The sequence below is a fragment of the Pseudochaenichthys georgianus genome, chromosome 9 (genome assembly GCF_902827115.2).
Source record: "Pseudochaenichthys georgianus chromosome 9, fPseGeo1.2, whole genome shotgun sequence".
Classification (NCBI taxonomy): Eukaryota; Metazoa; Chordata; class Actinopteri; order Perciformes; family Channichthyidae; genus Pseudochaenichthys; species Pseudochaenichthys georgianus.
Window position 1 is genome coordinate 21,079,893 of NC_047511.1, and position 21,745 is coordinate 21,101,637.

At 39.2% G+C, this 21,745-nt stretch overlaps 1 protein-coding gene across 1 annotated transcript; it reads right to left on the reverse strand.

The window, feature by feature from the left end:
* Positions 1 to 1,557: 1,557 nt before the first annotated feature.
* On the reverse strand, positions 1,558 to 17,756 carry itga2.2 (integrin, alpha 2 (CD49B, alpha 2 subunit of VLA-2 receptor), tandem duplicate 2). The gene is made up of 30 exons (XM_034092084.2): positions 17,581 to 17,756; positions 16,340 to 16,463; positions 14,020 to 14,126; positions 13,632 to 13,723; positions 13,076 to 13,190; positions 12,511 to 12,638; positions 12,264 to 12,412; positions 11,906 to 12,056; positions 11,504 to 11,669; positions 10,971 to 11,047; positions 9,366 to 9,504; positions 9,023 to 9,168; positions 8,775 to 8,918; positions 8,426 to 8,629; positions 8,142 to 8,272; positions 7,845 to 8,008; positions 7,293 to 7,444; positions 7,068 to 7,178; positions 6,637 to 6,722; positions 5,457 to 5,598; positions 5,055 to 5,138; positions 4,862 to 4,938; positions 4,686 to 4,769; positions 4,495 to 4,597; positions 4,289 to 4,399; positions 3,803 to 3,913; positions 3,386 to 3,499; positions 3,162 to 3,251; positions 2,879 to 2,995; positions 1,558 to 2,541 (listed from the first exon to the last, which is right to left on the reverse strand). Exons 1-30 carry the CDS (start codon positions 17,624 to 17,626, stop codon positions 2,455 to 2,457), a joined length of 3,552 nt encoding a protein of 1,183 aa, XP_033947975.1. The 5' UTR covers positions 17,627 to 17,756; the 3' UTR covers positions 1,558 to 2,454.
* Between the last annotated feature and the right edge of the window lie 3,989 nt (positions 17,757 to 21,745).

Sequence of the window (21,745 nt, forward strand, 5' to 3'; positions counted from 1 at the left end):
CTGTTAAATCAATGGACCATTAATGAGGTAGTAGTTGTCATGCTACTTGTTATTTAGAAATTGTGAAAATATCAAAATTGATGCAAAAGCCAGAAGTCAGTATCTGTGACTACAAGTATGACAATGTTTATAGATGTTGAGTGATGTGTGCACATCACTCAGCGTCTGGTGTGTGTGATTCTCCAGATCAGAGCCTTTAAGAGTGGAAGCTTCCAAAACACTTCCTGACATGCGAGTACATTTCTGCACTGCTGTATCAACTTTAAAGTGCTGGCTGTCCTCCTGAAGCCATTAATGGCATCAGCAGAGGGACACAGTGCTCCCTGTCCCAGGCTCTCAGCTAAGTTTGGTTCAAACAGACCAACGCAGCAAACTGTTGGTGCTGATTGAAACTAAAATCAGTACAGCAGAATATCTACAAGCCATGGGGATTTACTTTGTTGTTGTACTCTAACCCATCATTTAAAAAATAAAGTCTAAGTTCAGGCTGTAATACTGTTAGCTACTCCAATATCCTTCGGACAGGCTTGACAAAATCTTTCAAGTTTTAGGTATCGAATGAAATAGATGAAAAAATCTCTCAGAAAATGCAAAACAAAGCCAAGGGGTATTCAATAATTTGCTTTGACATCACTTTAGGTTTACAATATTGCAGTAATTTGTGAGCAATCGTCCCATTGTGCATGGCATTGGTCAGATGTTTGGCTGCAACTGTCAATCAACTTGCAGGAAACCCTCAGGAGATGTACAAAGTATTATTTCCACATAGCTCCCTGTACTCATGGACTCCCAATGCTATTGCTCAACCCCGTAGTGCAAGAGTAATTGTGAAACAGAGTAATTCAATCATCTAAATTCTATGTATCCCCTCCAACAAGGGAAGCTCAAGTCCAGTCTTCATAAAAAAGATAGTTATTAGAGACAAATAGCATATTCCACCTCGCCAGAAGAAATGCTTAAGACTCTGCTGGGTGCCGGAGTTGGCTCGCTCAAAGGGAAAACATTCAGAAACACATTCCTACACAGTCAAGGGACAGAAACCTGACTGTGGGAACACACGACAGTCAAAACTCTGAGGAAACTAATTGCAATTGAGCTACAAACTTAAAGGGAAGTGGTCCAAGTAAGGTCCTTTCAGGGCCAAGTGCTCTAAAGGTGGTCCAGCGAGAGGGGAGAGGAGAAGAGATGCAAGAAAAGAGAAACACAATACCAAATAGGTCATAAATGTGATGTATTAATTGAATTGTGTTCATCAACAGAACAGAGAGAAAATACTGAACAGTGCCAACACGTCATCTATGTCATGCTGCCATCTAGTGGCAACATTGTGCTAATACAGCTTTAACTGAGCCTAAACTCTCTCAATCCCCCCACTGTAAGTGTGCAGATTTACCACAGAATATATTTGATTACTACCATTCAACATCTCAGAGTCATGAACTATTTCTCGGTAGTTGAGCGAGAAACAAAGTGTGTTTCATTGATTTATGGCATTGTGGGGTTTTTTTACGCTCCAAAGTTATCAATCTGTTGGTTAACAGAAAACACGTACTTGCATCAATTTTGACAATGGATTTAATGGTTTAACAAAAACATTTGCTGGTCATACTCCATTAACCATTAATTAATCAATAAACATTTAACAGATTACAATAACACAATATGCTACTGAAAAAAGACCTGGCAAGATGTGCAACAAATGGTAAAAAACAACAAAATATCGTCAATATTACAAATAATCAATAAAGATAAAACCAACACAAGTAAAACCTTTGCATTTACAAAACCCAATATGAAAGATCATAATTCTATCTTACAGTATATACAGTGACATACACACAGAGTAATAGCTTTCACTCTGTCCAGGAAAGGTATCATTTCTTGTTTACATAGAAAATACTAATGTCAATAAATGCAATAAAAGCCCTGAGTGGCTGAGGTGACGCTGGATCAAAAAGCAGTATAAACTACAGACCACATGTGTAATAAAAAGATTAATGCAAATGAGCATTATTAAAGATAAGGTCTTTCTAATTGAGAATGCAATATTTCTATCATGTTACCATGTTGTTATAAAAATGCAATGTGTATCTTAAATGCCTTTACAGTGTTTAACTCTAAATCCATAATGTCATCTAAAGAAGAAAAAGTATTGCATCCTGTCATATTGGGGGAAAAGACAGTTTTTACATTGAATTCAAGTCAGTGCATGACAGCAACTGATCAATGTATAGCCCACAAAGCTCAACAAAATAAAGACAAAAAAAAAGATCCTCTGTAAAATGATCCAAATCCCATTTATCCACCAACTTTTATCGACGTATTCAAATGTCCAATTTACAGTGATTGCTCTTCAGTCGATCAGCACGTTATGAGCACCAGTGACGAGTACCAGTATGCACACTGAGAACAATGCAACAGTGAGCAGAGAGACGCTGCAGGTCTCGTCTTACGTTACAGCACTTCATCCACATGTGCGCGGCTCTGCGTGTCGTCATCCTCCATCTGAAGCTGCTTGTACTTTCTTTTGAAAAACCCAAACTGGAAAGTAAACAGATTCAGTTCAGGCACAGTTTATTTTATACGAAAAAGATATCGGAATCAATCAAAAAGAGATTCTAGCATATGTTTTTGGTAAGAATATATCCAGTTATATTGAAATCTGTTGCAGGAGACGAGTGATGAACACATGTTTTATTTCCAAACTTTAAATAAAGCTGCTCAGTCGCATGAAACACAGATCAGGTAGATTCTTCTTGGTAAAATGCTCATGTATACAGATCATCATCCAAAAAGCCTAAGCTACAATATTCTACTGATGTTGCTTCCTATATTGTAATTGTTTTTTTCAAATGGGAGACACTAGACAGACACTTACTTTCCACAGCAGTCCGACGGCCAGAGCCAACAGCAGCAGTCCACCAATGACGCTTCCTGCTATCACTCCCACTGGAACATCCCCTTTCTCTCCAGGTTTACTGACCGTCAGCACCACCTGCAGCAGGAGAGGAGAGCTCATCGTCTGTCTCACTCAGATATCGCATTATTAACAAAAAACAGCAAGCACCACATGACAGACCATGCCAAATGAAGAAACAAAACAGTATATATATTTTCCTTTTTCTTATTTCTTTTTATGAGGCAGACAATCACAATCTTACTGGTAGCTGTTTGAGGCCGATGATGAGCAGGTCAGGGTTGGAGGTCTCCACATCAAAGTTGGAGGTCAACTCAATCGTCTGATAGGTGGCCTATCAGGACAAATGTATACAAATAAGAGCACTGAAAATGTATTCATTTAATAATAACACAAGAGAATTCATGGTAAAAAAAGAAAGAAGGAAAAACCAATGGTAGTATGAAATTAACTTCTGAACATATTTACCGAAATAAATGTGCCACTCCAGATCCTTGTTTTAACTTTCACAAAGTAGTCGGTATTTATTTCGGTGTCCTTGAGGATGCACTTTATATACTCGCATGTTGCAGTCTTGCAGTCCTTTTGATTAAAAGAAACAATGTCAGCAAATATAAATCAGTACACAACACTAAATTGTGTTGCAACCACAACGTTTCAAATTACTTAAAGTTTCTTCTACATCTAGGCTTTTTGTGAAACAAATAGAAACCATGCATTCAATAACAACTAAACAAGAATAGGATAAAATCACATACATGTACAAACTATTGTATCATAAAACATTTTCACATAAGGTACTTCTCATGCTCAGTGTTCCTAATTAGATTTAAGAATCACTATTTTCCCCTATGATTCAAATGCTCAAAGAAATAAGAGACTGACCAGTTTCTCCATGCCTCTGAGGTTCTCTTCCGAGAAAGACACTTTGTGGTTCTTCAGTCCGATCTTCAAAGGATCGACCAGGCCGCTGGAGTCGCAGCTGACAGCTCCCCCCTGCAGGAGCACAGGCCTTAGGTCATTTATTCTCCCAAAGCATGACACAGTCCAAATCATACAGTACAATTCAAGAACATTTACACAAGCCAAAAAATCGTTATGACATCATAAAGTGGCCAACATCTGATCAGTTCATTTTCAGACAGGTTTTTATATAAATGGATCAGGACACAAAGTGAGATAATCTTTTTTCCTGAAACTTTCAGAATCTCTAAACACATGTTTATGTATAAAAGACAGGAACAAGTGGATTTTGCATAATAGGTGACCTTTAAGATACAATACACTATGGAAATTCTATAGATTGTTAAGTTAAACGTTTTTTTACAAACTATTTAGGAAGTTGCTGGTATTTGGTGAATGAGTACTCACTGTTTGTGTGTCCACGCTGGTCACGTAGAGCAGCTGGTTTCCACCTTTAGTGGACACTGGCAGAGCGATGGTCACATACATGAGGCTGACAGGGAAGCTACTTGTTGAAACCTTTAAATATAATTTGTTTCAATTAATATAGTTGAAAAATATAAAATGAGAAAATTAGATAAAGATATATCAAGAGGCATATTAGTTTATTGCACCTTTACTGTGAAGTTAAACACTGGGCCGATATCATCAAGACTTGTCACCGTTGTTACCACGGGAACTGCAGTGTCTGCCACGTAGAAATTGATATTTGACTGCCTGTGACAAAATATAAACATTCACTTTAAAGATCTGCCATCATCAACTGTTAATGTATGTTAATAATTGCCATTTTAATTAAAATCACCTTGATAAACCAATCCCTGCATCATATCGAACAGGAAGTGAAATGTCCACCTTGTTGTCTGCTGGTCTTTCCTCTTTACCATCACTGTAAAGGAAAAATAGGAACAGAATATTATTACCTTTAAATCAGGTAACGAGTCAGAGTTCTTCATTAGATCACTAATTAATGAAGTGTACCTCTTGGCCTCAAATTTCACCTCGGCTTGGTTTTGCAACATGTCAAGATTGTATTCAAAATTCATCTGAAATTTCATCTGTAATGAAATATTGTGATGTTTTGCATTATTTACCATAATTAGCCAAAGAAAGACATTTGTATATAAGAGATGAAGATATTTCATATGTTTAAGTCTTTTTGCTTGTAACTTACTTCTTCGTCTTTTTTTAATGCTGGGTATCCCACTTGGCAGGTGACAGTTTGGGTTTGAGTTGAAGCGCATTTGACTCCATCCGTCTGTAAATGTGCAGTTCAGAATTGCACATGACTGCAGATAGGCTTTGTTTAACTTACAATACACAACTCAAAATCTCTTAACTTTATTCCAAAAACTTCACCAGCACATACAGAAAAGTAGAGAAACAATTCATACACATTTGTTCTTAATTAAGTATGCATTAAATGCTGAAAACAATTATTAAAGGCTAGATTAAGTGGAAAAACAATTAGATGATGATGCCTTTATTTAGTACATGTGCCATTTTGTGATTATCATGTTGACAAATCTGCCAGAAAAGTCTATTCAAACACGTGAATAAGACATCTTTTACTCACAGGAGGGAAGACAGAGGAGTAGTAGAGGTTCCCAGAGAAAGTGGCCAAGACCTGAGTGTTATACGCGTTCTCCTTTTTGTTCTTCACGACCACTTCAAATGACAGTTCTCGGTTACTAGCGCTGACCATAACGGGAGCTGAGCTGCAAGACAAGTGCTCAGATTTCTGTACTCTGCATTTACATGATACAAGGACCATACTCACAGAATGAGCATTGTATTTGACCATAGGAATAGCAATAAGTAGGGATAGTTAAACTGTCTTTACTTGATTAAATGACGGGAGTTGTGTAAATATGTGAGCCTAGGGTGATTTATTCATTTTGTGTCAAAGAGTGTTGGTTTTTCTCTTCTTTTTTCATTAACATCTATAAATACAGTGGAGACAGCACACGTTTACAAACATGGAAATAAATGACAGCTTCAAAATCACAAATCAAATGTTTGTGAATAGGTTTAATGTTTTACTTGAGTTATTTTGCTTATTACTCAGCACATATCACTAAAACGTTGTTAGTTTTTCCCAAACTCACAAGTCTGACCCAGTTATTTAATGGACTATGCAGTTGCTCTGTAAACTGGAAAACTCGAACTAACGCAGCTATTTAAAAATAAGACAGACTTATAAAAGAGAATAATAGAAAATGGTGTAATGTTTGTTAGACGTTACCAAGGCATAACATTAAATATAGATTTAGACATGCAAGTCTTTCTTCTTTGTTACATAAATGTGCATACTACCACATAAATTAAAAAACAGGACCCTAGGGTTGGTACAATAACAGATGGTCATTTCAGTACAGCATGAGAGGGCTGCTGTTTACAAATGTAAACCCTAAGAATCTATTATTATAATCGCCGACTTTAACTAAAACAAAAATCGAAACTTCAACGAAAATATTAAAGTTGTCATTATTTACTGAGAGGGCCGTCGCATTAAAGTAAGAAGCTGGTAGAAATAATTATTCTTAAGAGCCTTGAGGTGATCGCTTACCCTTATTTTACAAATGACTCATAGTGAAGAAAGACATCTCCGTGCCTGAGCTTGTTCTGTTACACACATCATTATTACAACTCTAAAAACCCTTCAATTAAAAACGAATTCTTTAACCTGAAGATACAATCCCACATTGAGCAAGTTAGACATGTTACATCTTCACACAAACATTGATGATTCTTACCTGGACGCCTTTGTGTCTGTTTTCACACTGAGCACCAGATCGCTGACACACACGTCATCAGAGCCGCAGTCTTTTGTGAAGGGGATCTGAAACAATAACAGAGCGGCAAATTCAGCCCAGGATGCTGCTTCATTATTCTCTTAAGGCATCTTTAAAACGAATGAAACCGTATTATATTTGTACTGCATTGAATGAACTTTAACCTTTTGTTTGGGAAAACACCAGTTGTGTAAATCTTAGAGCTTGCGTGACTTAGTGAATCACTTACGTTTGAAAAGTATGTAATCATTTCACACCATGTCATTTTAAGTGACTGTACAAAATAACACTATTTAAAGTCCTTGTCACCTGATTGTTTCCTGTTAACCCCTTAAGACCAAAGGCAAACAAATGAACACACATTCAGACATTTCATGCACTGTATCACTTACAAAGAACTCCCATGCACTTGAAGAAAACCTATCGAGGACAGGGTTCACATCTGCATTCTGCTGCTCGATTTCTACTTTCAGACTGAGGGAATTGACAAAGTCTGGTGCCTCCTGTTAGAGAAACAACGTGTGGACAGGTCAGGAGATATGAAGTAATAGCTCTACAATGTGCTCACATTCATTGATGCTATTTGATGACTGCAAAACCAATTTTGTTGGCATTACCTGAACATAGACCTGGTAATCCAGACACAGGGGCACAGATGATATTTTTGCCTTCTCTGTGAGGTAGCGTTCATTGTTTTGACTGAACAGTCCTCTTGATGTCACCCGTGAAGCCTGCAAGTCAGCGTCCAGAGTCAAAGTGTAGGATATATCTGTAAAAAGAAGAGTAGAAGGTGTTTATTCTCAAACCTAATTATTTGAAAATCTTTCAGGAAATCGCGTTATTTTGGCAAAAATGTTTTTTTGCTTTCTTGCCTTGAGTTCAATGAGAAAATCAATACCGTCCCACATCTCTGCTTGTGGATTTTGTCACCTTCAACGGGCCAGAATGTCTGAATTACCTGTTTTTAGTCTTTTTGTTAAGTTAAGTTAAGCTAAGCTCAGTGGCTTGTAGCTGTAGCTTCCTATTTACAACACAGACATGAGTGTGGTGATCTTCTCATCAACTCTTGGTAAGACAGCAAACAAAGCAAAGTGTATTCTCCAAAAGTATTACTTTAAATTACAGGAATCTACTTATTCCCGAGCAGCACAAGAGGTAATCAGATTTACCAATGGGTCCAACGGGTTTCTTAGGCCTGAATGCAGCACTGAAACAGAGGTTGGTGTTGAAACATGTAAGCTTGCGTCCATTAATGTTACAGGGTTTGTTGAAAATGTTGATTTTATCGGGTTTGAAAGAAGCTCCCGCCGTGACAGATGCCACACCTCTGGACCTGAAAACCAAGAGTACATTTAAATTAACACTTTTTTATAAACAATGGACTCATTTACTGACTTTGATGATTGTAATACAATGTGGTCAATTATTTCATACAGACAGATGTTATTACAGGTTGCCAGACATACCAGAGCTGCACCACTTTGCCATATGCTCCAATGGAGATGTCAGGGATTGTGTCATCATTCAGATCTGTGTAGCTATCGAGGGACCGTCCGAAATACTGCAGCTGAGGATCCAGTTTTGAGCCAAAGATTCTCTGAAACACATTATCAACAATACCTGCTAATTATTTCAAAGTTTAATAAATTAACTGTCATTAATCATAGGAGACCTTTCTTTTTAGCCCCAATTAAAACAAAAAGCTTCCAAGACAAGTCTCTGTCAGTCAGATATCAATTGTCCTCCGTACCTGTGAGTACTGTTTGTTTAGTGTCTTCTTCTCCCCGTTGTAGATGTAGATGACACCTTTTCCTTTGTCTTCCAGTGGGGCTCCGACTACAATATCATTGTATCCGTCGAGGTCCAGATCAGGAACGGCAGAGATAGCCATCCCAAAACGAGCGTTCTCTGTTGGGGGGGGACCACTGAGGAATCCCTGCTCGTTCAGTATACCCTTCAGATCACAAACACGGGAACAATGAGGCCTGTGGAGCGAGACCTCTTGGTGCAGGTCTTTTCAATTCTATCGTTGAAGTCAAGCTTTGAAGATATCTTCTTGACTTTTTACACCCACTGAGTGACATGTGGAGTATTTGTACCTTGGTGACCTGGAAGATGTAGACCTTGCCTTCCTCTCTCTGCATATCGCTCATGAACATGGGTGCTCCGACCAGCAGGAGGTCCGTCACCCCGTCTCTGTCCACGTCCAGGGGGCATAGGACACTCCCAAAGTATGACCCAATCTAGGGGAGGAGTTCAAGCGGTTTACTGATTATAAATACTTCCTACAAGTATAAATGTTTGTATTAGGGGAAATTGTGAATACCACATCCTCAAATGTCAGTACCTGTTTCCCTCTTTCAGAATCTATTATAGCAGATTGTTTCTGGGCATTGACGGTATAGACGATAACTTGTCCAGAGTGGTTGGAGCGAGGTGCACCAGCCACAAAGTATTCAGTGGACACATCGCTGAGTGTGGTGACAGAATAGCCTGGGAACCCCAAAAAGCACATTTTACTAGCTGACATTTTGAGCTTGAGAAATCGTTTTGCTTTACACCGTGATGTAATGTAACACACACATTTGAAAACAGCCATCCTCCAGTCTGGTTTCTGTGTTGCTTCATGCAAAATTGTTTAAGTTACAGAATCAAATATGATGAATGCAGAGGAAAAGGTTAATGCCTACCCAGTAGTGAGCTGTGGTTTCTGTCTTGAAGTATTCCCTCAAAGGCTGAGAAAGGGAGAATGTCAGCTTTTGACCCTTTTTGATGGACAACAGTGCCGCTCCAAGCGTAGGCTCCCACTGCTCCCAGCATCATCACATCCTGAAACAGCACGGGTCAAAGATCAGTCAGCAGCTACCAAACAAATACTACTAGAGTTCAAAGCATTTATATATATTTCAGTATCAAAGCTTTTAAACGATATCAAAGGGAGTTACTCTACTGAGCTACCCCAGTGAAAACCACCAATAGCATTCAGAACAGTGTGAGATCAGGGCATCTTATAATATTATGTGATTATTCTTGACAGAATGCTGAAGAGAAAAAAAGCAGCTTCCTCATTCCTTTTAGCGAGAAACCCGCAGTACTGCAGGAGGGCTGCTGTGAAGCAAAGCGATGTGTTTTCACAATGTATTTTGTGGTCAGCCAGATTCTGTGACCAGTTGTATTGTCACTTCAAATCATGGTGACATTATCAATGCTATTTTGATAGGTGTTACACAAAGGGTTCACTTTATTGTATTTAGTAATTGTCACATATTTTCATTGCTTTGACAGTAGAAACCTGTGGTCTGTGGCAGGGGCGGTTCTAGGGGGGGCAGTGCCCCCCTAACACGGACCTCTGACCCCCCTGTGACCCCCCAAACAATTATTATTATTTTTTTTAAATGTATATTTTCTGGTACTCGGTTTGCCAAAATCCGCATGATTGTGTTGCTGTAATGTGAGATTGTGCAGACACCCTTATGTAAAGTAGAGATGTAACTGTTCATTGCCTTTATTTTTATATAAATATGGTGTTAGTGCAAACATTGCACTATAACTTAAGCTGAAGCTAACAGTAATAACTATAAGATCTATCTGAAATAAATAAGTGTACTGAAACAAATACCAATAACTGTATTGCATTGTTTTCTTATGCGCAATTACTTCATACTCTCTAGTTCTCTTTTTCGTCCTGCATTTATTGTGCCCCCCAGTGGCCCCCCAGTGGCCCCCCCAGCCAAATTGGTCGAGAACCGCCACTGGTCTGTGGTGTCTGTCACCCACACCTAAAAATATTCTGTCAATGCTTCAGTGTTTTTCCGTTGTCTACCCTGTAGTGTCAGCCTCACTGCATGTGATGTGTGGCAAATGATAGGGCAAGAGACAACAAATAAAGCATAGTCTGGAAACAACGTATGTGTTTTATTTATCTTTGTGTCCATCAATACACTGCTTTCGCCAAAAACCTGTGATTGTACGTAGCAGGTACTACCATGTAGCATGTACTACCATGTAGCATGTACCTTGTGGGAGAAGTGCTTATTTGATCCTTTGTATTGCAAGCTTTGAGACTTTATTGCTGATGATAATTACTGCTGTGCTAACTTAACATTTTAAATGTTCTCAAAGGAGTACAAACACCTGTTTATCCTATTGACTTTAAAACTAGACTTCCTTTAACATGTTTTACACTGCCACGACCACAAAACCATGACATTTTTCAACATAGTGGTGGATGTGTGAACTTGCCATGTCACAATTGATTAGAAAGGTTTAGAGGTGCACAATACAGTGTTCTTTACCTGTCGACTTGAATAGTGAGCGCTGAATCCGACCTGGGACATTTCCATCTTAAAGTTGTCGCCCCCTTTTCCAGTGCCTTGTTGGAACAGAGCATTGTTTAAACACCAGCATTGACAACTATTACCGCCTCACAGTTACTGCCTCAGCTAAAGTCAAATTGCAGTTTAAAACTCATGTATTTCCAAAATGTCATAGCCTCATTTTTTATCCTTTTAGAAAAGTGTGCAAAATGGTCCTAACGTTTTATTACTTTACGACCACCAAATTCTATTTGGGTCATCCTCTAAAGTGGATGATAGTGCCAAATTAAACAGAAATGACAATGACAGAAAAATTACAGAATGAGAAGTACGGACAAACAACACAATTAAAACCGAGATGCATATACAAAATCGGAAAAAAGGCAAAAAAAAGACACTTTTGATCTTCAGCTGTGACAGGTATGTTGTGACATGCCTGGATGATGCATTTGTCAAGTACACATACAGCCTGTGAAACAAGAACCATAGATAATGTATATTACTGTATGCACCTTCTATGTTGAAGATGCGGCTTCCCAATGCTCCAGCGATGGTGGAGAGGGCCGCCTCTTCAGACACATTGAAGAAGTACTTCTCTGTGGGTACACTGGCAATGGATTTGATTTCTTTTATGAGGTTGTCTGTGTTGATGTCGTTTCGGATGTAATAACCCAGGACCTATGGAAAAAAATGGAACACCACAAATTCAGATACACTAACACCGGCACATCATAACTACTAATTAATCAGACATGTATGCAGATAAAAGGCATAATATGTTTTGCAAAGTCATCCAATGATGTGCAGTCAGCATTGTTCACATCTACAATAATATAGATTTTAAACTAAAATATAAACCATATAATTGGAGGTAGTTGGATGTCATTGGTATTAAATTGCAGATCATCACTTACAGCGATACCGAAGCGGGTGATACCTTGTGCCTCACAGTCTGAGATGACTGTATCACTGAAGGCCGAGTCGTGAGACTCCCCGTCAGTGACCACTACCATCACCTTGGCAGCGCCTGGTCGCCCTCCATTGCTAATATCGAAACCCCACTGACTGAACAGGGCAGATACAGTGGACACTTTTCAATAAATCAAATAATCATTAGTTCTTAATCAGGTTATAATACAACAAATAAACAGACAAGACAAAAAGAACAACAGACAAATCATAAGAAAAACTGAAGCAAATATACCAACCATATAAATTAAGTAAATCATAAAAACAGAAATGCATAAAAGGTGGTTCCACTGCAACACTAACCTGGCATATTGGATCGCATGAAAGGTGTTGGTGGAAGAGCCGTACATTTGTGTGATTTTGGATGTTGCAGCTAGCACCTCATCTTTGGTTGTATACTGGTTCAGTGTGAGTTCAAACTTCGGCTCGACAGCATACTGAATGACACTGACCTGGCATAATGAAACAATAGTGTGATAATGTACAGCATGAACCCCCGCCTTATTCTCTGCATAGATTTCCTCTTGTGACTAGTAAAACATGACGTTACCTGTGTTTTTTTGGGCCCGATGTCGAGTGCAGGTATTAATTTCTGGAGGAACGCGGTCATTGGAGCCCAAGGATAAATACTGTTGGAACCATCCAACACAATCACGATGTCCATAGGCCCTCCACATGCTAGTAATGTGCGAGGAGAAATATGATGATACATTTTGACAGAAGTCAATAATTGTAAGTTCATGCCCTTCACTTTACTGCTGATCACTGTATGTTCACATTTCATGCATAATATGGCAGCTACCTGTTAGTTGCCTTTTTTCTACATTTGTTAAAATTACATTATTATGTGGTTTAACAGCTGCAAGCAAAAAAACAGTTTTAAAGGTTTGTAAAAAAAAATTACATTGATGATTCGAGAAGCTGATAAAAGGCAGAGTATTACCAAGCTGTGTTGTAAACAATGTGAACCTAGCAGATACATTTAAAACAATAATTTAAAACAGGCCATGTCTTTTGTTAAATATGTTGCTGTTTGTGAGCCAACTCAAAGATACAATACATACAGTAGCTCAACATATCTGCCATCATATTTAAAAAAAAAATACAGATCTTACTCTGGATGGCAGGAGAGAAGGCAGGTTGAGGTTGAAACAGGGGGTTCATTCTTGCACATATTCCTGGGTAGAAGACCTGATTGCCACACTGCTGTCCCCAAAGAGGACCGCACATCTGCATCACATGAGAGGAGACGTAATGGAAAGTCAATCTTTTCCTTATAAGCTCTTGAGTTTGAGTTGAACATACAATGATATGTTATATTAACTATGTCGTTGTTAAATAAATAGACCTTTATGTGCGGTGTCTGTTGTCTTAATTTAGTAAGACTACTTCCTGCTGCTATCAGCCACACACTTGCTTCCACCTAAAAATATACTGTATCACTAAACACAAAGATAGAAAATCGATGCAGAAACGACCTGCCAATCTCTAAATAGCACAACTTCCTTTTGTATCCTTATTATGAAAACACACACACACGCACGCACATGCACACACACACGCACACGCGCACACACACACACACACACACACACACACGCACGCACGCACACACACACACACACACACACACACACACACACACACACACACACACACACTGACACACACCATCAAATCATTAGAAGCAGGCATCCGGGTAAGAGTCAAACCCAGGCTCATGTTGTTGTTGACGCTTCTAACATCTGGAATACTAACAGAATCTGTGGACAGAGAGGCAAAGGCAAATAATCAGTAAATAAAATATTATGTTTATAAAACTTGAATTCTTACAATTTTCCTTAGCTCAAAGTATTAATGGAATACTTGCTTTGCTGTAAACTGCTATTATTCTTATATTTTGTATTAATTTTCAGAACATCAGAAGCCTAATGTCTGGAGATATTTGGGATATGTTTTAAATACAGCACATTTCTTCAGTTCTGTTTCGGCATTTGAAGTACATGGACAATGTTTGGTGTAGAAGTCAGAGGTTAAACAATAAAACACCAAACCTTACCTTGAAGATTGAGCTTGTCACAGCTGTTTCTGGACCCTGAGACTGGACACTTGTAAACATCCCCCTTCCTGTTAGTCAAACCACTCCATGGGGCACCAACCAGGAGCCTGTAGAAAATAACAATATCCATCTCTTCCTAACTCATAAACATGAAATTACAGTAAATGTTTTTGTGTACAGTGCTGCACATACAGGAGCTAAATAGGACTCCAAATGATTTAATTCTGTAAAATGGTTACAGAATTTCAATCTTAAAGTTAAATTGTTGTGGCAAAAAAAAGTGATTTGATTTCATTAGTTACAAATCAAACAGGGGTCAGACCCTCAGCCGGCCAATTTAAACAGAAAAACAGTACAAAACATCCAAAAACAGTCATAAAGAGAGTAACTTTGTGTGTTTGTAATCTGGGAAAGTGCCAACAAGTCAGTGATGTGGATCTTCTAACGTTTGAAGAAACAGCAAACAAGATACAAGACTACAACAACGTTACCCCCACATCACACCATCCAGATGCTGATTCTGACACAAGCTAAGATATACAAATAAGAGATTTCTCAAAATCCAGAACCACTCATTTTAGAAATATGTAAGTCCCAATACTGCTATTAGGCTGACCCTTAATTTATAACCAACTTCAAGTAAACTCTCCAAAGCGTCAAACAAGGCACAGGAAGATGGACAAATCATCCTAATATGTTGGTAAGAGCACAGCACACAGGATGTGGTTCTTTATGTTAGGGAGCAGAGACCACTATCAGATACTGGACACCCCCTGATTATGCAACCAGGACACTCCTCCAGACATGGAGTGACTCTGACTGTGACTCAGAGTGAACAACTTCCAGACATCACTGAGGAGCTCAGTTATTGTTTAACCAAATGTTAGAATTTAAGTGGCGCAACATGTAAGAAGCTTTAGACATGGCAGGATTCTTTGTGTGACACATGCACCTTGTAGCAGCTCAGACAAAATGTAGTACCATATTATTATTTAAGACTACAGTTTCTACAATTGTGCAGTGATATGCCCAGGGTAGTGTTAGGAGATTCAACATGTATTTATATGTTTCTTATCGGTATAGAGCTTTTTTTTTTATTAAATCAAATATATGGAGATTTCCCCCCCAAAATATATTGTTGTTTATGCTATGCTTATCAAATGCTATTAGTACAAAATAATGTGTTCTAGAACATGACTAAAAGTCTGCCGCCATGCTAGCGCCACTGTGAGGCTGGAGTCAGGCACATTGGTGCTTTTGGTAAACGCTGATATTGCGCTGGAACCTTGTCTCCTCCTCTTTCCCACGCATCTAAACTGCAATTTCAACTTTGTTGTAACTACGTATTAAAGGAAATATATCGTCTCCAGGATTTAAACACGTTTTTTACTTTTTTAATTGAAACTCAACAAAAACCCAACATAACTACTTGGTTAAGGGTTAAGTACACATCAAGGATTGCCTTAAAATACGTATGTTTCTTACATTATTGAAGTTAAAAACATCAAAGAGGGCTTTTGGTTTCACACGAGACATTAGCACTAGGCAGGTGATTGTTACACCCATTCATCTAGGAATACACAACGATACAATTGCTATCCATCGAGTAGCTGCTTCAGTCTGGACAAGGGTAGTATGATGAGCAGCCAACCAACATAAGTCATTTCCTCTAGCATGTCTAAAAACCGATTGTGATTATCAGGGTTAAGCAGAGGAGCTGCAAAAACACAACCTCTAAAGCCTTGCAGAGAGAATTGGCCATGCAGCTATCATTCCCTTCATTTAAAAACAAAATGATGCAGTTGAGCAGACAACTAATCAACTGAGATTTCAAATTTTGAATCATAGTGTCTGTTCTAACAAACCAATGATTAGGTAACAGTATGTATACACAATTAATGAATGTAGAGGTGGTAATGCAAGAGTGTACATGCAGATCACCAAGACAGCTGATAATCAGATGCAACACTTTACAGCACAGGCCTTCATCGCCAAATAGTTCTCCTGAGAATCTTTGGAGCATGTTGAACCTGGGAATTCAGCCATCTTTGGTGTAAAGGCTTGTTCTGACAAGGTGTATCTCCAAAAGTGGCCCACTGAGTGAGTATCAGCACCTTGTTTGCTCTACAGTAAAACTCCCCTCTGCATTAAATCATTATCTTCCTTACCTTTATAGCTATTTCAAAGATTTTGCAAAGATACAACTTAAAATGAATGATTAACCGGACACCAAAGCTACAGCACCTAGACAGGTCACAGTATGTGATGTAAGCAAAAGCGATGCAGTGTAGGACCTCGAAGATAAAACACAGATCCATACCATTTGCCTTCATAGTTTGTTGCTTGTTGAACCGTGTAGCCAAACTCCTCCGCAGCTGGCCCACTGAAAATCTTGGCACCTGCAGTGCCGACGTTGAAGGACTGTGAGCGCCATATTCTGTCAGCTGGAGGGGGAGAAAGATGCATGACAGGGGTCAACATCATGCAAGGTGTCTTTACTGATAATAAGGACCTTGTCAAATCAGTTGTTGCTTGTATACCATCATTATTTTATTTGTGTATGCATGCATAACGTTTTCAAACTAAATTGTTATCAGGTTGTTTATGGGAGGGAGGGCATTCTGACTTCCTCCGTTGGGTGTTTTTTAGTTGAATCATGTACGTTTGAATAAACACATCAGCTTGACTCGAAAAGTTTAAATACATGAAGGTCATACTATTCATGAAGTGTGGATAACTGCGTTGATGGATATTGCAAGTCCCAGAACACTGTGTTGCTTCATAGACACAATCCACCTTTAATCACAGCCCTCTAAACCCCCCAGGACATGGAGTCTGCCTGTGTACGAGTGAGTCTTCCTGTAGAATCAGACCCACAAGCCCATACAGGCAGAGCTCAGCTATCTGCCTGCAGCCTGCCCCTCTGTCAGCAGGCAGAGGAATGTGCATGGGCTCTGGACTCAAGAGACCTTCACTGCACAACCACGCCTGTTTACCTGCAGAACAAAGTGCCTCCTTTCGGCGTCCTGCAAACCCCAGAATTTATCTACATTTCAATTCATTTCAGAAACAGGGGAAATGTGGATATAGGAGAGTAAAATAAAGTGTGGCTGCTGTCTGAAAGGTTCGACAGACTACAAAGCAGATATAACAACACTGTGACCTCTTTTCTACACAAAAAGCCACGTGATATTATCTGGTTGGATTTAATCCATGTGGGTTAACTGTGGATCGTGTAGTTTATTTGGTAGCAGAGGAAGAAACGCAGCAGGGTGGCGTGATTTCAAAACAAAAGCACCTCCGGGCAGAATAATTCACTAAAATGGACTGCACACTGAAACTACTCCCTGCTGCTCTTCAGATGTGTTTTATGAGAAGAAATAAATAAATGAACAATCAAACTAAAAGTTATGACCAACGACTATTAAACATTGACGACTTCAACTTATGAAAACGATTTGAAACGCTCGCTATTAGAAATAATTGTTGCTCATTTACTCTTTTGGTGAGAGAATAAAGCAAATAACACCACCAACGTCCAAAAATAAGTTCAATACTTACTAATGACTACTAAAGTGAAGAAGAAATTCCCCCAGATGAACTCCATCGTCGACTTTATTCCATGTATGAGGTGGTTAAATGAAGCCGCTGCACTTGTCAGAGTTGTGGCTGCGCAGACCAGCCGTGACGCGCCGGACACGCTTCCTAAATAAGGACTGAGCTCTGCCTCTCACCTGCCGCCGGATCAAACATTGACCCAAGTATTGTCAAAGGGTGTGAAGTGAACTCTGCAATACAGTCGTTCTGGACGACGCTGAAGTTGGCTTCCGATTCAGAGCATCCGATTCGGCAGTTAAGGGGAAAGTTAAGGGACATTTAATTTACAGCGCTGAGCGAACAATCCTCCGTGTTTAAACCTCTTAAATTGCTCCATAGCCGATTTATTTGGACTGGATTATCCCAGAGAGTCTAAAGATGATTTATAACCCAGTTTGAGATCTGTGAAACCTTTATTCTATTTGTGAAAATACAAAAAAGGGAGATTTCAGTGCTTTTTTCGCATCCTGACCACATTAGACCAGGTCCTGATCTGAAACCACTAGACCTACACTCATCAAATCTGGACTGGATTATCCCAGAGGGTCTAAACATTCTTTATAACACAGTTTGAGATTTGTGAAACCTTTATTCTATTTGTGAAAATACAAAAAGGGAGATGTTGCTGCTTTTTTTTAATCTAGACCACATTAGACCAGGTCCTGATCTAAAACCACTAGACCTAGACTCATCAAATCTGGACTGGATTATCCCAGAGACTCTAAAGATTCTTTATAACACAGTTTGAGATTTGTGAAACCTTTATTCTATTTGTAAAAAATACAAGAAGGCATAAAGGCTTGCCCAGCTGGGTTCACTCTCTGATTCTGATCCCTGCTGCAGCAACCTCAGCCTTCCAAGTTCCACCTGTGTTTGTATATTCACAAATAGAATAAAGGTTTCACAAATCTCAAACTGGGTTATAAAGACTCTTTAGACCAGGGGTGCCCACGGCACACTTTTTGGGCCGGTGGGCTACTTTTGAAATGACCAGCTCACCGAGGTCTACCAACCAAAAATAAAATCCCAAATTGCAAGGAGCTGAATAACACGTGTTATGTATACATGGGATAACTACAACAACTCTATTTGGGTTCTTGAACAGAAACAAATACATGAATACATAAAACTAAAATGGCATGTTAACCTCTCTCTATGTCTCTCTCTCTCTCTCTGTTAAGAAACACATAACAAGCAGGCTAAGAAACCACTCTCCATGTCCTGAAATCTTAAACATAAAACACAAATACAAGGAATACAATAAACGAGTAGAACAGTCAACTTAGACACCAGACTCAAATGGGTCCTATGAACAGTCTCTCAAAGTTATAATGAAATAGTCTCTCTATCTCTCTCTCTCTCTCTCTCTCTCTCGAACGACGGGAGCCGGCTCTCGCCCGCGAACGAGCCGTTTTTTTGTTTTGTTTGCGGAGGGATCTAGATCGGCATGAAGGCACATTATGCAATCTGCAATGTGCACATTATCCCGCTTATTACACATGGCCACATTCTCAACAAAGTAACGACATGACTCCCAATATTAATTGAAATGCTTTTATGGATTTAGAAAATGATTTTATTGATTTAAAAAATAGTTTTATGTATTGATTTAAATTGACATGCATCCGCTAAGAAAAGTAGTCCGTTGTTACTGTTTGAACTAACGTAACAAAGGCAGGAACTGCTTCGATAGTGTTTTTGAGGAGCATTTTTATTACAGATTTGAAAACATCGTTGCTTGCACAATGTGCACAAAGTAGCACGATTGCTGCAGCCTAGCAGCTGATCTCAGAGCACGCTCCCCTCTCCTGCAGGGGGGCGTGGTCAGCTGCAGCTCACAGAATCAGCCCCCTGCAAAAACAGCGCTGGAAAGAGCAAATGGAGCGAAATGAGGCATGGCATTTTATTTAATTATAAAAGGTATAATATGTGGTAAACTGAAGAGCCCTTTGGGAGCCGAAAGAGCCGGCTCTTCTTGGTGAGCCGAGCCAAATGATCCGGCTCACCAAGAAGAGCCGGAATTCCCATCACTACCCGGCACTTGACTGATGTTATATCGCTTTGCATTCTGGGTTAACAGACTGGAAAGCGATAGGTCGCTTTTTCTGTCAATCAAGTAAACTCCTGAATTAAGTGGCAGGGAGGACAAGGGAGGGGGATCAAAACCTGTTTTGTCTATTTTAACGGAGCTTGATTTTTTTTTTTTTTAATGAATGACTCGCGGTCTACCAGCATTGCCCGGTCGCCCGCGGTCGACGTACTGGGCACCTCTGACTCTCTGGGATAATCCAGTCCAGATTTGATGTGTAGGTCTAGTGGTTTTAGATCAGGACCTGGTCTAATGTGGTCAGGATGCGAAAAAAGCACTGAAATCTCCCTTGTTTATATTTTCACAAATAGAATAAAGGTTTCACAAATCTCAAACTGGGTTATAAATAATCTTTAGACTCTCTGGGATAATCCAGTCCAAATAAATCGGCTATGCAGCGATGTAAGAGGTTCAAACACGGAGGATTGTTCGCTCAGCGCTGTAAATTAAATGTCCCTTAACTTTCCCCTTAACTGCCGAATCGGATGCTCTGAATCGGAAGCCAACTTCAGCGTCGTGTCTGTCTGGGGAAAAGCTCTTTGGTCACGTCATGTGGCTAGAAATCCAGCTGTGTTCAGGAAGGAGACCGAATGAAAGTCCTCTGGTTTAAAGTTAAGTCATTCACTGCTCAAGATTAACAGAAAAAAAAACAGTATTCAAAATAAATCCACACCCAATAGTTTGGATTTAAATCTCATTTAATCGTCAGTCCAAAGCCACATCACGAGAGGACAAACAACATTTAAATTAACATGTCAAATGAAAAAATAATCATTTGAGTCTCATCTCTGATCCTTCTATGAGTTCTGTATTTACAACCCAACATGGAGCAGAGTCATTGACCATTCAATGCTGAATAAGGATTTATATATATTTAAAATATGGAGAAATTATATACCGACAATAAAAAGTATTTTACGAGCTGGAAGAATGACCAAAACCATGTTCCTCCACTGGAAAACAATGATGTAAGACCTTTAATTGGAACATATGTGTTGAAGCCTTTAAATGAAATGGGCAGGATGGGGAAAGAGTTGAAAGACATTTAATTTTCAATGTGTGGTTGCATTCCAAAATGCAATTTTGGAAAGAATCTTAGCTGGTGGTTGTTTCTTAATACTCAGACAGAGTATGAGACCCTCTTATGCTGAGTTGATTAGTGAGTAAGTTACTCAATATACTGTAAAGGGAAAGCCCACTGATTCCAATCAAGGTTGAGTATTCATTGAAGGTATGACTCAGCCGGTAGTGTGATGTCTACTGTGGCTCTGGAGGAAGTCAGAGAAAATGACCTCTGTGACATCATCTTGGCAACAGATTTGAAACAGAAAGCCTGCATTGTGAATAGGGTAGTGGAATTTAAAGGATGTGGGCATTTCACTGGATTTCGCTTGCATTATGAGAAATATAGGGTGCAGCATTTTGAGAGCCTGGAAAGGGAGTCAAAATCTGGATATTTGTGCCTCAGTTGCTACGATCTTGACCAATTCACTAAGTCATGCTGTATTTGGCAGGAATGCTATCACACTCACACAGCTCTACTGGAGCAGCTGGGACTAAGCCTCTTGAAGCACCTATTTAACCACATTCACCATCATGCAATCATTTCACCAACAACACTGATGGGTATAATTAAGCCGTTAACTTATTGAACACAGTGTGGTATTGTGTTGAAAGCATGCTAATAGGCTGTTATATTTGTTGGATTTTGTTTCATACTTTCAAGTCTAGTACACCCAAACTTTATTTATGTTTTTTGGTCAGATTATACTAAGATCACACTTTACCCTCTCCCTTTCCTTTAGACAGTTACAGTGTAACACTGTCATGGTGTTTCAGTGTTGCTTTCCATGCTTTGCCCAATGTGACTTATGAAGATGAGTTGAACATCATAGTATCTCCACTCTTTCAAATGCATCACGTCAAATCTTAAATCACACTAATGAACTAAGGCATACCCCGTAAAAGGTCAAGCTTGAGGCTTTCATAACATCAACCACAAACACTTATTAAAGGCTCTCTACACTGTCTTCAAATTCA